This window comes from Centroberyx gerrardi, chromosome 1, assembly GCF_048128805.1.
Source record: "Centroberyx gerrardi isolate f3 chromosome 1, fCenGer3.hap1.cur.20231027, whole genome shotgun sequence".
In the NCBI taxonomy this organism is placed as follows: Eukaryota; Metazoa; Chordata; class Actinopteri; order Beryciformes; family Berycidae; genus Centroberyx; species Centroberyx gerrardi.
In genome coordinates, this window is record NC_135997.1 from 28986693 (window position 1) to 29002371 (window position 15679).

At 41.6% G+C, this 15679-nt stretch overlaps 2 protein-coding genes across 3 annotated transcripts in view; one reads left to right on the top strand and one right to left on the bottom strand.

The window, feature by feature from the left end:
• Positions 1-1654: 1654 nt before the first annotated feature.
• tdp1 (tyrosyl-DNA phosphodiesterase 1) lies at positions 1655-11045 on the bottom strand. The gene is made up of 16 exons (XM_071922142.2): positions 11042-11045; positions 9160-9744; positions 8939-8982; positions 8774-8829; positions 8489-8585; positions 8245-8279; positions 7729-7821; positions 7464-7634; positions 6920-6998; positions 5760-5936; positions 5409-5457; positions 5026-5092; positions 4064-4171; positions 3333-3435; positions 2779-2884; positions 1655-1932 (listed from the first exon to the last, which is right to left on the bottom strand). The coding sequence occupies exons 2-16, from the start codon at positions 9740-9742 to the stop codon at positions 1859-1861; spliced, it is 1842 nt and encodes a 613-aa protein (XP_071778243.2). The 5' UTR covers positions 9743-9744; positions 11042-11045; the 3' UTR covers positions 1655-1858.
• Positions 11046-12359: 1314 nt separating this feature from the next.
• eprs1 (glutamyl-prolyl-tRNA synthetase 1) overlaps positions 12360-15679 on the top strand; it is a 31927-nt gene continuing 28607 nt past the window's right edge. For both annotated transcript variants that reach the window (XM_078283181.1, XM_071922141.2), the window contains exons 1-2: positions 12360-12500; positions 15390-15474. In XM_078283181.1, the coding sequence (XP_078139307.1) occupies positions 12458-12500; positions 15390-15474 (128 nt within the window). In that variant the 5' untranslated portion in view covers positions 12360-12457. The remainder of the gene's footprint in view (positions 12501-15389; positions 15475-15679) is intronic.

Sequence of the window (15679 nt, forward strand, 5' to 3'; positions counted from 1 at the left end):
TGAGTGCTTTTATATCTGTTCTGTAGTTGAGTGCTTTTACATCTGTTCTGTAGTTGAGTGCTTTTACATCTGTTCTGTAGTTGAGTGCTTTTACATCTGTTCTGTAGTTGAGTGCTTTTACATCTGTTCTGTAGTTGAGTGCTTTTACATCTGTTTTGTAGTTGTGAGTTTGGTAGTTGGTTTTATTGTGTCGTTGTTTCTGCTGTTGATTTGTCATCCAGTAACAAAACATCCATGGACTGGACTGAAGGAGAAAGGGTCATCTATAGACCCATCAAGGTATGTGAGCATTGTTTATTGCAGTTAAATTGTAAAGATTTTGAGCTGAGAAAAAGCTGTAAAATTCAGAAATTATCATACAGGAATTGCATGATACATATACATACAGTCAACTCCAGAATTATTGTCACCCTTCATGAAAATGAGCAAAATTTATTGTATAAAATAAATAAAATTATATTTATTTTTTATTGATCTCAGAATCCAGAAACTGTATTGCTTTCATCAGTTCCTGTTTCACTGGGGTCAAAATATGAGATTTCAAGGGGAGACAGATGGTAAAATACCACTAAGCACAGTCAGAGCAATAATCAAAATGTTTTAGAAATCTGGAACAGTTGCAAATTCACCAGGAAGAGGACGCATGTGCATATTGTCCCAATGAACAGGCAGGAAGATGGTGAGGGAGGCAAAGAGGAACCCGAGGATCACAGTTTCACAACTGCACAGTGAGGAATGCTGAGGTTATCAAGTGTCAAAATCAACAGTTAGACGCCTCCTCCATGTCAACAAGCTCTTTGGAAGGGTTGCAGGAAAGAAGCCCTTACTGAGTGCAACCCATAAACTGAAGCGTCTGAACTTTGCCAAGCATCACTGGAACTACAATTGAAATTGTGTGTTGTGGTCAGATGAGAACAAAATGGAACGTTTTGGCCATGCACACCATCGGCATGTTTGACGACAAAAGACGACTGCATACAAGGAAAAGCACCAGATGCCCACAGTGAAATATGGTGGAGGATCTTTCATGCTTTGGGGCTGTTTTACTGCTAGTGGTCCAGATCTTGTTAAGACCGATGGCATAATGAATTCCACTAAGTATCAGGATATTTTAGCCCAAAACCTGGTTGCCTCTGCCAGGAGGTTGAGACTTGGCCGTGGAAGGACCTTTCAACCAGACAACGACATAACATAAACATAAATCAAAATCATCAAAGAAATGGTCACGGGAACACAAAATCGATGTTTTGCAATGACCATCTTGTCTCCAGAACCCTAGTGAAAATCTGCGGTCTGAATTGAAGAGGGCAGTCCATAAGCACAAACCTAGTTTTTATTAAATAAAAATACAATTAAATATAGTCATGTTATTATGAAAACTATAATTATGAAATAATATTATTTAATATTTTTTAAATTAAAGGAAAACAATCAATCAATTATTAATATATTTATGTATTCTGTATTTATTTATGTAATTATTTCACTGACACATATTTATTTATTTAATTGTGACTATTTTGGTCCTCCATACACTGCAACACACAGAAAACACTGAATATAAAGACACAGCAGCAAGAAGACAAGGTGAAAGATGACGCCGCAATAGGCTATACTGGAAAAATGGTTTTATTCATTGGTAGAAAACTTGTGAGTCTACGGTACAGTATAAAATATAAAACATAATGTTAACATGACTACTGACAACTAAACACAATACTGACAGTTATAACCATAGCAGTCTTAAAGTATGGACGAAACTCTGGGATAAAGCTAGAGAAAACATGGAGAGAGAGAGAGAGAGAGGTATATGTGTATATGCGTGTGTGTGTGTGTGTGTGTGCGTGTGTGTGTGTGTTCAGGAGGGAACCCAGATGTTGCCATGTGTGTCGGGAGCCTGGCTGTATGGAATGTTCCAGATCCACGGCTGATCTGAGAACAGAGAAAAAAAATGTTAACACACACTCGCGCACACACACACACACACACTGAACAAATACACACTGGTGTTGTCAGGATACCAGTATTTTGAGTTTGATACCAGTAGTAAGTTTAATATCTAAAAATTAGGTTTAGGTGGACTGGGATTCAGTTCAAGATCTGGCTGACTGTCTGATGTTGTTGTCAGCTGATGTTTTCAGCTGTTTGACGGTGTTGAACTTTGTGCTGACTGCTGCTGTCTGTTCTAATCCCTCTTCTTTTAAAGGAACACACAAGTTTTGGGGAGATTGGGCCATTGGTCAACTTATCCAATAAGTAATGACATCATAGACCATGCTAACACTTTAGCATACACTATGTTGAGTGATAGTAGGCTCCATGCTAACACTTTAGCATACACTATGTTTGTTGAGTGTTAGCATGGAGCCTCAGAGCCAATGATCTACCAGGGACACATGGATGATTTTGGTGTCTATGTTCTCATTACTTAATGTGTAAGTTGACCAACAGGCCAATCTCCCAAAAACTGCTACATTCCTTTAAATATTCCAATCCACATCCCATCTGAATGTGTACGCCCTCTGGAGGTGACACTGACATGGAATTTCAGCATGCAGAATACATTTGGTGAAAGTATTGCATGTTTACAAAATGCAATATTGAATTCAATCTTCCACAATGTTATCAAAGTAGGATTGAAATGTAAATGATCATGACAACACTAATACACACACAGAAAACACACTCAAAGAACATTCCAACATATACACATATAGGCTTACATGTAGAAGACTACACAAACACACATACAAACATACACAGCACACATTCCTGTACCTTTACTAGAGTAGTGTGTAGGGGGGAGGTCAAAGGGCACGGGGAAACCAGAGGAGGAGGAGGAGACAGGAAATGGATTTCTATGAACAGGGAAGGTCTTCATGTCCTAGAAGGAGAGAACCATCACACTATGTAAACCAGCTTTGTGCAGCAACACACTTCCATTCATTTAGAAAAGTGAGGATTTTTTCTTTTTGGTATATATTCCATAGGATTGGTATTTTTATAATTTTTCAATTTGTTTTCCAATTTCTTGGTCTCAATAAAAATTACTCCTGTTATTTTGCACATCCTCTTAATGCTGTAATCCATACCTTTTCACACTTCCATCCGTACATTTCTACTTAACACGTTCTAGTGATGTGTATGTTTATATAACCTTCTTTTGTTCTATTTGTGATCCTATTGTATTTATCTTTATTGTATTCAATTACAATTTGCTGCCGGAATGAATTGATTGATGAATGGAGCTTGTGTTTTTATTTGTATGCACAAAATACAAAAACTGAACCTGTGTGTGTGTGTGTGTGTGTGTGTGTGTGTGTTGTTCTTACAAAGGCAGAAGGCAGGTAGAGGACTCCCAGCTCGTATGAACGAACCATCACCTGAGTGTTGTTCTTCTCCAGCGCACCCCACGCTGCCTTGGACAGGTTGGCACTGAACACACACACACACACACACACACGCACACACACACACACACACACACACACAAAAGTTAGATGTTTCAGTACAGCAGTGTGGATAAGTATTGGCTAGTTATTGACAATAAAAGTGTTTTAACTTTTGCACCTAAAGGAGCCCAGCCAAGCTCTTACCACAGCATTAAAAATAATTATATCAATCAACAAATACACAATTAAATCAAAATTGAAACAATTTTGATTTAATGATGTTAATTAATTAACATAATCACAAATAATTTTTACAAAAGTGTAATAATTACACAATTAAATTAATTTTCTATTTTGTTGTCCATCAAACATCCATTGATAATTCTTTTTGAAGAGTTGGAACTTAAACTACTAAAGGTTAATAAATAATAAATATGATGTGAAACACTATAAAATGGATTTCTGGTTCTGGAAGAACTCTAGTATGCTACAGTTTATCAAATCTGTTACTGTTGTTACCTTTACAGTACCAGTACTTATAAGAAAGAAAGAAAGAAAGAAAAAAAGAAAGAAAGAAAATTTAAATAAAGACAAGTACAGAATTACATAGATAAAAATGAATAAATATGAGACTAGCACACACACACACACATACATACACACATATATACCTTGTAATGAGGAACCAGGCCAGCTGGGTGAAATCTGGTGACGTCCTCATGTAAGTCTTTATGTGTGGCATGGCATGACTCCTCCCTGTTGAATCCGCCTTCCACCGGCTACACACACACACACACACACACACACACACACACACACACACACACACACAGTATCTAATTCATCTGTTTAATTAATTTGTGATCAGACTGTATAGAGGGCTTTCAGGTGATGTCATGCACCCTCTGGCAGCCATAGTGGAGGTCCACAGCTCTTGGCAACAGTGGCTGAGAACAGGTTTCCAAACCTGGGACTTGGCGGTCTCAACAGTGTTGAATTGACAGGCCTAATTTCTTGTTGTTAACACATCTGATTTGTGCACCAGCTAAGCTTTTGTGCTGAATTAGTAGTATGTCAGCATGTTAACACTATTATTAGTTGCTTTGCTAAATTAGCCTGCTGGCTAGTTAGCAAAGCCAAAAACCAACAGTTTGTTCAGTTTCATTTCTGAGCTGAGTCTTCTCAAGCTACAACTCAGAGTGTTTGTGTCACTCTGTGTGACACAAACACTGTGTCACAGTAACCTACATTTGGAAACAAATTTACCTTATTACCAGACTATTCACTTTTACTTAGGACATTACTGAATAGACCTACAGTCACACCACAACAATCTTTTTCAGATATGTTCATATATATATTTATAGATTATATTTAGCCATTAGTTGAGCACAAGCCCAATGGACCACGATGGTGGCAGCAGTTGGTAGATTTGTGGCGCAACTGCAAGCCTCTATAGTGGAAAATGAAGCAAAAACAAAGATGATGGCTGCTCTGTGGAGACCAAGAAGATGAGTCAATGACTGCAGCAGTATCAGGAGTTAACCTACTGTAAGTAGGACTGACATATTGGAAGTAGTAGTGAACTTTTTGTGAGAAGGACTAAACTTTCTGAGATTAGGAGTGGACTTACTGGAAGTAGGAGTGGAGCCAGAGCTGCTTCTGAGCCGTCTGGATGCTGTAGGGGAGGGAGCCTCCCGCTGGAGAACAGAAGGAGCTACATCACAACCACAATCACACTAATTAAGTGCTAAATCAATCAATGAAACAATCGTTAAATAATAAAGAGATGAACAAAATGAATAAATAAGCAAGCAAACAAGCACATAACCTACCAAAGTGGCCATGCCCTCTATGGCCAAAATCTACCAGCTTTTGGTTGGTGGCTGGTGGGCATTTCCCACCCTGGCTAGACTTGTTTCTATGTTCATGTGACTTCCATGGCTCATGTGACACACGACATTATGAATTAGTGTGTCAGTGGAAATCATCATCATGGGGATCATTTCAACTCACCTGGGTAGCCCTCCAAACTAGTCCTCACATCCTCCACCGACGGATACACCTGCAAGCCACCAATCAATTATTTAGAGCTCTCTAATCTTAATTCCACTCAGTGTAATGAGGGATTAGTTTCTTGTTATATCTCTTGGAGACACACATACAGTTACACATTTCATCAGATGGATAAATTCAGAGTCAGCGGTGCTCCTGAGGCAGGGAGGGGTTCAATGTCCCGCTCAAGGACACTTCAACAAAGACTGAACACACTGGCTGTTGCCGGGATCACAAAGAATTCCAATAGGACCTGAATGCAGCATCACACTAGCAGTGGATTGCATCAAGTTTGTGCTGGAGGAAACATACCAAGTGAACGGGAGGGTCTGGCCGGAGAGAGGACTTCCCCAGCGTGGTCAGGGTGCGCTGGAACTCCCCCGCCAACCATTTGGTCTTGTCCAGTCCCATGGAGCCGATGCTGGAGAACTGGCCAATCACAGGCCAGCTTTCTTCCTTGGGAACAGGATGTGCGTGGTCATACAACAGCTATAAAAACATAAGAGGAGAGGAGTTTCATTAACAAAAGAATGAAATGCAGTTATTTTTCATATCGTCATGGTACAGAATTTCTACTCTACTAAATTAAACGAAACCGTTCATCAATGAGCAGTTCTGTCAATTTCAAAGCAAAACTGACAATGCACGGAAATATAACCTGTGATGACATTTACACACACAAATCACCTAATCACGAGAATAATTGCATTAAACTGTTAACAGGAATAGTGCTAATAATAGTTCTGTTTTTATGCAGTCAGGCAAACTGAAAACATTGTCAGGTGCTTCCCCTCCTACTGGCTACAAGCAACGCCAACTATTTCCCTTCCTGCGATAAACTGCCATAATACCGTTCCAATGGCAACTCTATCCGTTAGTGATGGACTGATGGACTGACACCTGTTCCTGACACACTGTCAGCAAGCAAACACCCATAGATATCACTTTGGAAAATGTCTATGTGATCTGAACAGTGTCGCTAAGGTACAAATTGGGAACCAATCAGCTTTCAGTGTGAACATTCACATTATTTTCCACTATTTTTCATGGAAATAAATGAGTATCTAAACTATAATTAGAAAAACTTTTATTCTTTATCATAATGCAATGGTCTAAAAATTTGTATTTAATCAGTTCTTACAACTGTAACGATTCTGTCCGCATAAATTATTTGGTGGCATTGGTCTACCTGCAAGTTATCCTACTAACCACTTGACCAAGTAGAAAGTAGCCTTCAGGTTTGTTAATTGTAGATCACAACACACTCAAAAATAAGGCTTTCCTTGACCATCCATGTGTGAACAAATTACAATAAGTACAAGCACAGTGTAGTCAGCCTCACTGAAACTACTGGCAGCTATTTACTTTTTCTTTCTGTAGTTCACTCGCTTGCAAAGCTGCTGTTAGTAACTGGTGAAGCAGAGAAGAGGGGAAGATGAGGGGAGCAGAGGAAGATAGAGAGAAGTCTTCACCTTCCTCAGCCTCAGGTGGCCCCAGCGCTCCATGTCCGAACCAGTGTACCTCCCCGGGGTCGAGCCGATCAGATACACCCTGATGACGGAGAATAACATCAGACCACACCGCCATTAATCTGCAGGACCATCAGACAGGAGACCCTTTCACCAGCCACCTAATCTAAATGTTACACTCTTCTAGATTCACAACAAGCTAAACACAGCTGTAGCACTGCTGTCTAAACCTGAGCTGAGCTCCCATGAAAGCAATAAAAGTTTTAATTTGGGGAGGTTGTGTGCACATGTTTTTGTGTGTGTGTGTGTGTGTGTGTGTGGGACTTGTTTTTATTTTTGCATTTCTTTTGTGGCCTTGTTTTATTTATTCCTATTCCATATATTGCACTATTTCTTCTGTTAAACACTTTGTGAACTCTGGTTTAGATAAGTGTCTGTGAGTATATGTGTGTGTGCATCTGTAGTGTATAGTCTATATACCTGTGTATATATGTGTATCCGTGTATATCTGTGTGTACATGTGTATCTGTATGTGTCTAGTGTTAACCTGGTCTCTGACAGGTCGTGCTCTCTGATTCGTTGGATCCAGTCGGCGAGTTCTGGTGCGCGGTACGACCCCAGGTAGTCCAGCAGGTCTCTTTTAAAGAAGGTTGGCGACTCGCCGGCACTTTCGGGGCTGCCCTCTGGTAACCGTGGAAACAGCGGGCTCATCCACATCCTGGTGTGGAGGAACAAATTCAGTAGCATCACCATGGGGCTCTCTCACCCTTCCCTGGTTATATAAAGGTTCAAAACTGAACAGACGGACTCACCCTTGTGTTTTCTGGTACCAGTCGGCTCTGATGAGGTTGGAGGTGAGAATGAGGACTCTGAAGCCTTCCTCGTACCACAGCAACATCATCTTCCTGCACAAACAAAGATGGAGGACGATTATTTGCTACAATAACTATAACAACAATGACGAGTGATCAAGCCAAGACCCTTAATATCTACCATAAGTCGCCATGACGACAAGAGTGCTGGTGCTTTCCAATTAATTATGTATAACCGTATATCCCAATTTTGCATTTTGTGCAGTAAAATAATTTTGTTTGCGAAATCATTTAGACTAATAATCATGATTAATAACTGCGATCACAATATCTGATTATCATTTTAGTCAGAATCATGCAGACTTATTCCTGACTGACTTACAAGTGTCAAACCCACTGTGTGTCAGTTTAGGACATCAGGAAAACAGCTCGGAAGAAAAAACGCAGCTTTTTCAACATCCAAAACTAATGGGGAAGATGACAGGAATAATGTCAGGGAGGAAGGGTAACGCTTACGTGTGGTGAGTTCCAAAAGCAATATCCAGCTTGGCCTGTAAGGGAAAATCACACCATTAGTCCACTTTAAGGGGGAATCCAAAACCCTCAAGGAATAGTCCCTTGTAAAGGGCAGCAGCTGGCCCCTAGGCTACATCGCCCACATTGATAAGAATAAGAATAAACATTAAAAAGACAGCAGGAAATCATGTGTTTGTGTTGTATCAGCTGCAGACTCAGAAAACCTGTGGCGGTGAGTCGTTACCTGGCAGAGGCGAACATTAGGGAAGGGCTGAGTCTGTTGGACCAGCCGGGCCTTGGCCTCCCTCTTATCCCCATGGACTATCAGAACCGGCCGATCCCTGGAAACACATCCAGAACCAAGAGTTTTGAGTCGCCATTTTCAGCATCATTGTCATCAGCATCACCATGTTCAAATTCTTCAACTTGTACTTGTTTTTCACTGGCACATCACCGGCATCCCCATAATCAACATAATGAGGATAGTATTGTGATAAGACGACGATAGCAGAGAGAAAGCAGGCCTTACCTGAACTCTGGCGGGTACTGCTGAACCATCCAGGCAATATCAAAGCAGTAGTTAAACTACAAAAGAATAAAGAAGGTAAATGACAGGAATCTCCTCCATACCTGGCAGATAGCTGTAAAAAGAGACAATAAAAACAGCGTTTCCATAGTGTGTATTATCGCTCACCTGAACGGATTCTTTCAACGTCCCAAATAACGGAGAGAGGATGTCTAGATGAATGACAAAATAAAGATGATTAGACAAGCTAATGTTTAAAGGACTGATGGCAAGAGGTCAAAATCCTGCTTCTATCATCTTTAGGTTACCACTGTCCCCAAATGGGCCTGTTGGCTGTTTTGTTTTTATCTTCAATCAAACCAAACCAAACCAAACTGAACTCTCCTCACCTCTGATGTGCAGAGCCCCGGTGTTGTACTCCCTGTCCAGCCCTGTGACTTTGTTGAGGTAGAACCTGTAGGTGTCGTTCAGACAAGGAACACTGGCCTCAAAGAAGTCCTGTGGCTCGTCTATATAGTAGAGCCGGCCGTGGGGGCTGGGAGGGCGCTCCTCCACCTTCGGCTTCTTGGCTTTGGGGCTCGGACTCCTGGGTAAATCTTTGACACTCTTCCCCTTCTCCCCTCCATCATCATCACCATCGCTGTCTGAGAGAGCCCAGCCCGCGTCGTCTGTCGCCTCCTTCTTCCGCTTTCCGGCCAATGACGGACTGGATTCATACTTCACCGGATTTAACTGGCTGGCTTGGGCTGCCTGTCTAGCCTCAGAGCCAATGGCAAGCGAGGATGGAGGGGCGTTAACTGGTTCTGGTTTCACCACCGCTACCGGTTCCAGTTTGGAGCTGGGGGGAGAGTCAGCCTGGGGGGAGCTGTGGTTGGAGTCGGCCGGTGGGCGGGGCTGAGATGGAGGAAGATCCTCGTCATCGTCGTCACTGCTGGAGATGCACCACTTGCCGTGCTGACTGTCCTGAGACATGCCTGGCAAGACAAGTGGGAGACGAAGGTCAGAGGTGCCGCCAGAGACTGACGGTGTACAGACGTTCCAAAGCTTTCTCATGCCAAGGACGCTCCAATTTTGCCCTGACTTTGCCCACTTTGTGACCTTCGCCAAGAAGGTTCATGTTTTCACCCTGTTAGTTTGTTAGTTTGTCTGCCAGCAGGAGATCTCAAAACTTATGAATGGATTTCCATTAAATTGGACCTTGGGCCAAGGGCATGTTTGCAGGGTCAAGAAATCAATTTAATGTAAAATGTAAGTGATAGGAATGATGTCTTTTGGTGTAACAGGAAGTTAGAGAATTGTTCAACGTTGGCACAGGTTTGCGCTCTCCAAGTACCTTCTAGTTATTATTATGATGATTATTATTATTGTTAATATTGTTATATCTGCATTAGTCCACAGACCTTGACTTGATGTGCCTTGATAAGAGACTTGATAAGACTTTGTCTCAAGCAAACTGAGAATTTTTTTCTGGTTAGATATCATTTGGTACAGAATTGTCAAAGTGGGGTGATAACTAGAGAGGGGACAGTGAAACCTCTGACCAGAATAGTCATCCTTACACATCCTCTCATTGAGCGAGCATTTATGGGGATAAATAATAGTGAAATTAAACTAATCCTGATTTTGCTGGGGTTCCAGTTGCCTGTATGCTACCCCAGGCGCCTATAGGACACGCCCACTCTGCCAGGCTGCACGAGTCTCTCTCACGATGTGTTGCTCAACTAGATTATGCAAAGAACAGATGTAAATAATGTCTATTTTAGCTCTGTTGCTGCAAACCAAATGCATGCAATTTAGTTGTAGCAGTAACAGATTGAGGCACTAATCTGCACAAATCAAGATAAGATAAATAAGATCAGATCAGATCAGATCCCCGTGGGAAAACTAGGTCGTTGCAGCAGCAAGATATAGTAGAAAAATAGACTGTAAATGAGAATATCGCAAATGGGGGTATTAAACATAATGCAACAACAGTAACACTAAATCTAACAATTACAGCATGTATGCAGGGTGTGCTAAATAACAGCAGAACATACTGAGACAATGAAAAATATGCACGATATGAAAACACACCAAAAATATAAAATATACGAAAACATACCCAAAACAGGAAACATGTTTAGTATAAAATTAGTGAGAAATTATGAAACTATAGAGAGATATGTACATAATATATGCAATATATTACACACGAGAAGGATAGGAGAGCATGAAGAAAACAGATGTTTACAGCATAAAGTATGTGCAATCTGTGCGTGATATTTGCATTACCAGGTCTGATTGAGCAGCAACACAGGTTGACTGTTGTGACTGTAGGTAGAAACTCTGGTCAATCCACAATCCACCGCTGAAACCTGAATCTAGGCGGTGCATATGGAAAATGCGACCGGGTTGCAACTCGGTCTTCTGTTGTTGTTCCGCTACTACGGCGGGTGTTTAGCCGTCCAATGGTTTCAGCTCAGTTACAGTCGAGAGACATGGCTAACTACCTTAACTCCTCCTCTTGGTGGCTTAAAGGTAGTTGGCTACTTCCTAACATATTTGCCTGTCTTCCAGAACAACATAATGAAGATGTTAAGTCTTTAAATTTTTGTTAAGTTCCTGTCACACAAATCCATGGGTAGGAGCAGCCCGCGAAGAAAAAACGGTCCTAGCTAACAGACTTTCCCTCCACACAGCTTGCTCAGTGCAGCTAATTGTTCAAAGTAAACTTTGGTTCTGGTATATCTGCTAATATTAATATACTAATATAGTACATTTAGCCTACTTTATTTAACAAGTCAACGCCAAACACTTAGCAGTTATACAAAGACGTTGTATTTCTTCAGCAGCTCAGTGTTAACAGGCTAACAAACAGGCCTGTGAGATTTACACTGATTTATTTATTTTAAATAGAGATGAAAGATAAATTGGATCTGAGACTTTATTTTTGGGAGGTCCATTCAAGTGAGAATAGGCCAAAATCTTTCTCTAAATTATCAGGTAGAGAATGGTATGCCCCAGGGGAGTGTGATTAGCTGTTGTTATTTTCTATTAAGACTGATGACATGTGATGGGGCTTTGTGGAAAAGAGGAAGAAATACAGAATATATTGTGAGCAATTGATAGAGTCCTACATGAATGGTCTTTTAAATGGGGTTTCAAATTTTCTGTAGAGAAAAAAAACCCTCTTGTTTTTTTATCACAAAAGGAAATAGGAGATGATTCAGCTGTTAACTGACTCAGCTGTTACCTTATAAAGCTGGCTGTGATTTCAAGCTTGGGCCTTGAGGATTTGTTGTGGAGCCCACAAAACCACTCCAATACCAGCCTGACGGGTAGAGGTAGAAGAGAATTCATGCACTGAAGGATGAGAAGGAAGAAACTTGATCCCAGATCCATGCTGGGAGGAAAGCAGTTAAATGACTAGAAGCTTTGGATGGGTTTGGGAAAGAGATGCATCAGAAATGAAACTCATGAGTTCACAGCACAGTTTATACTCCTGTCCAGTTGGTGGCGGTAGTGCACCAATGAGTTGTTTGCCAACCGTCATAACATGAAAAGGAGAAGAAGGCGTCTTGGGTGTTTGGTTTCACTCGTGTAGTGAGCTTGTCGCTGCAGAGCTGGTGGAGTCTGGAGAGCTACTTTGCCTGCAGACTTTAGTTCAGTTGCTGAAACAGTGAAAAGGTATCACCACCTGTATAGAGCATGGCGTTAAACCTCACCATCAACACAAACAACCCGCCTCTAGGTGAGTTACAGGCTGTAGTATTTTGATAAATACTTTTTAACCAGACGACAGCGCCGGCACCCAATGACAGCCGGTTAGCCACTGTCATCCTCTCGTCTGACAGAACGCAACGTCAAAACCTTCCAGTTTAATGATCATTTGTTTATAGTCAAACGTACATATCTCGTATACCATGAATTAAGACCTCTGATCAATAATTAGGACCTTGTGGTAGATTCGGCATGCATGTGATCCACCAAGCAGTACTATATTTCATTAACATTTCAACTTTTAGAGTTAGTGCACACTGTTCGCTACCGACCTCCTCTGTGTGTTTTGGTGGAGGAAGATTGTTGGAATACGAGGCGGACCAATTCTAAAAGTTGAATTTTTATTTAAATAAGTGCCGATTGGTGTAATGGATGCATGCCGAATTGAAGGGTGAATCCTAATGAATCTTTCTTAAGTAAACGAGATATTTGCGTTTGCAGATGAACAAGGCAATATTAAACTGTCAGCATTTTTAATTGAGTTCTGTCCATATAAGGGCGAGTGGAACGTAGGGGTTAGCTAACCATACTAGCCTGCTGTAATAGGCTGGCTAAAACTAGCTAGCTTGTCGTCGTGGCACATCGTAACCACTACTAACATTTGAAGAGTTCATTAAAATGTTAGCCAAGTGTCAGCATTTAGCGTACACTTTACAATTGAATTGTAGCTTCGTATTTGGGTTTCTCATAAATGATTCTTCATTATTTGCATAAAGTCGTTTTTGAACTTGAAGATTACACATGGACAACACATGATGGATCAATTGACACGCCGACATTAGCTACTTTAGCTCTGTGCTGGATGGATTAGCGGTTGATCATGTGTAGCGTTACATCTAAAATTAATCTATAGCTGGACTCATTTGGTTAATATCTGACAGGGCGTTGCACAGTGCTCATTTCGGTCTGGTAATGGCTTGCTAGGTTACTGGATTAATGCTTTGTAGCATGAATAAGCTAAAGCACTGACTAGCTTTGAAAGCGGCCAAACAGCGCCATCATGCGTCTGTAATGAGTACAGCAAGCTGATGCAAGCATGTTGAAACGTGGAGAAGAGGAGGGTTGTTTTTGAAGATTTGTCTCTGTAAATTTATCTGTTTATATTTTGTTAATTACCTCCGCCAATGAGGTAATGTGTTCACCCGTGTCTGTGTTTGTCCATCCGTCCGTCCGTCCGTTACCAGGAAATCCCCAAAACTTTGGGCACGGATTTACACAAAACTTGGTATGAAGGTTGGTTATGGGCCAAGAACTGATTAACTCTTCATGTCAATTGGCTAAAAGGGGTAATCGTGGTGGGCGTGGTCTTCCACACAAAGGTGCATTTCAGAACAGATTCACATAATATTACAACTTTGACAAAAGGTTGTGCAGGGAAGAACCACTGGGCCATGCCTTCTTACGGTTTTTGTAATGTCTCTGGGTGAAGCCTTGCGAGGTGTTGTCAGACATGGTGGAGGTCTGTGCTCTACTGACCACATTTTCTAGATGTATTTGTAATTGTGTTTCAGATTGAGTATTTAGTTTTGCGCTGAATCACACTGAATTACATTCAAATACCATTTATATTTTAAACTTTTAATAATCAGCTGTTTGCATGTGTATGGTCCACTCCCATGGCAGTGTAATGAGTGTGTGAGTGCGCGTATGTCACTGGGGTTACCAACATCTCCCATCACAGATGTTTCATTGAATTAGGCCCACAACACCTCCAGAAGGCCAGAAACAACACCTCCAGAAGGCCAGAAACAGTGATTTCTGGTGTCCCATAACCCCGCTTGACACCCAAGATGGCCGAGCAGATTGCTGGTCAGAGACAGAGAGGCAGGTTTTGGAGGTGCACATTGTCTGATGCAGTGAGCAGACATCGGCCCAACCCTAAGTCTTAAAGTGGACTTGGCTAAAAATCCCTCGGCATCCAACCTCCAAGGGGTGTAGTCTAGGCTTCCAAACCCACTGGTCCACCTCTGCTACCAACCAAGTATACTTAAGCATTCCCCTTCCATATGCCTCATCTACTGTATCCTCCCACTGTAAGCTCAATCAAGCTCAATGTGCCTGCCTAGAAAATCTTTACTCCTAGTACTAGCTTCCTTCCTGTCAGCTGATGAATTAATTTCTATTCGCTTGCTCTCAATTGCTGCTGCTAAACAGTGGTTAAGACACCAGGTGTATCGTCTAACTTCCACATCTCAACACGTCTGGTGCGCTTTTACATAACCAGTCGGAGACTCTGTTTGGCCCTGGGGCCGATGAAGCCATTGCGTACCTTAATGTTTTGCACCACTTTCTATTGGGAGGGGGTGGGATGTCTGGGGACAGTCCTATCTGCCTATACCTTTCCTTATCTGTATGCACGTCTGCGGTCTTCCAGCTGCTGTTATTAAGAATTCAGATTCTGATTCTGATTATGTTGCTTTCAGGCTGCCACCATTCTCTTTAGTATGTAGCCTACTGGTCTGTTTGCTGATGAGCAAGGCAGAACTCACAATGGAGTTTGATGAGACATTCCTTCTTGTGCTGTTCAGTCAACAGAGCAGGGATTAGGATTCAACTATTGAATGACTTGAAGCATGTGAGGGTAGTCATCCAAAGTGTACTTGAGTGTTGAACTGAACGCCTGCCTGCTCAGTCACTCTGGATAAGAGTGTGTGCTGAATACCTAAAATGTTGAGCAGAATAATATGTAAAATACTACAGTGTGGTTGTTGTGTTATAAGACGTGTTCATCAGGTTTTCTAACAAAAGAGAAACAAATTTTCAGCCAGCAGGCTCGGGCTGCTCAGCTGCATTTACCCAGTCTCTCACACACACTCTCACACACTAGCTAACACTGTTCATTTTCTCTTCTGTCCTGCAGGCGCGCTTTTGGCAGCAGAGCACGTGAAGGGGAGTGTGAAGCTGTCAGTGGAGGAAGGCAAAGACACCAAGCTTCACGTCTCAGAGTCAGTAACACAAATAGCAAATACCTCAGGCCAGCTTAAACAGCACCGTGTATCTCAAGATGAGATCAAACTGTTGATCCGTGTGGAGAATTGTGTCGTTGCAGCAGCGGTGAATAAGATGCAGTAAAGAAAATGGAACTGAAATTAGAATAGGGCAGATGGAGGGTATTAAACAACACAACCGACTATTACAGCACTAGAACAT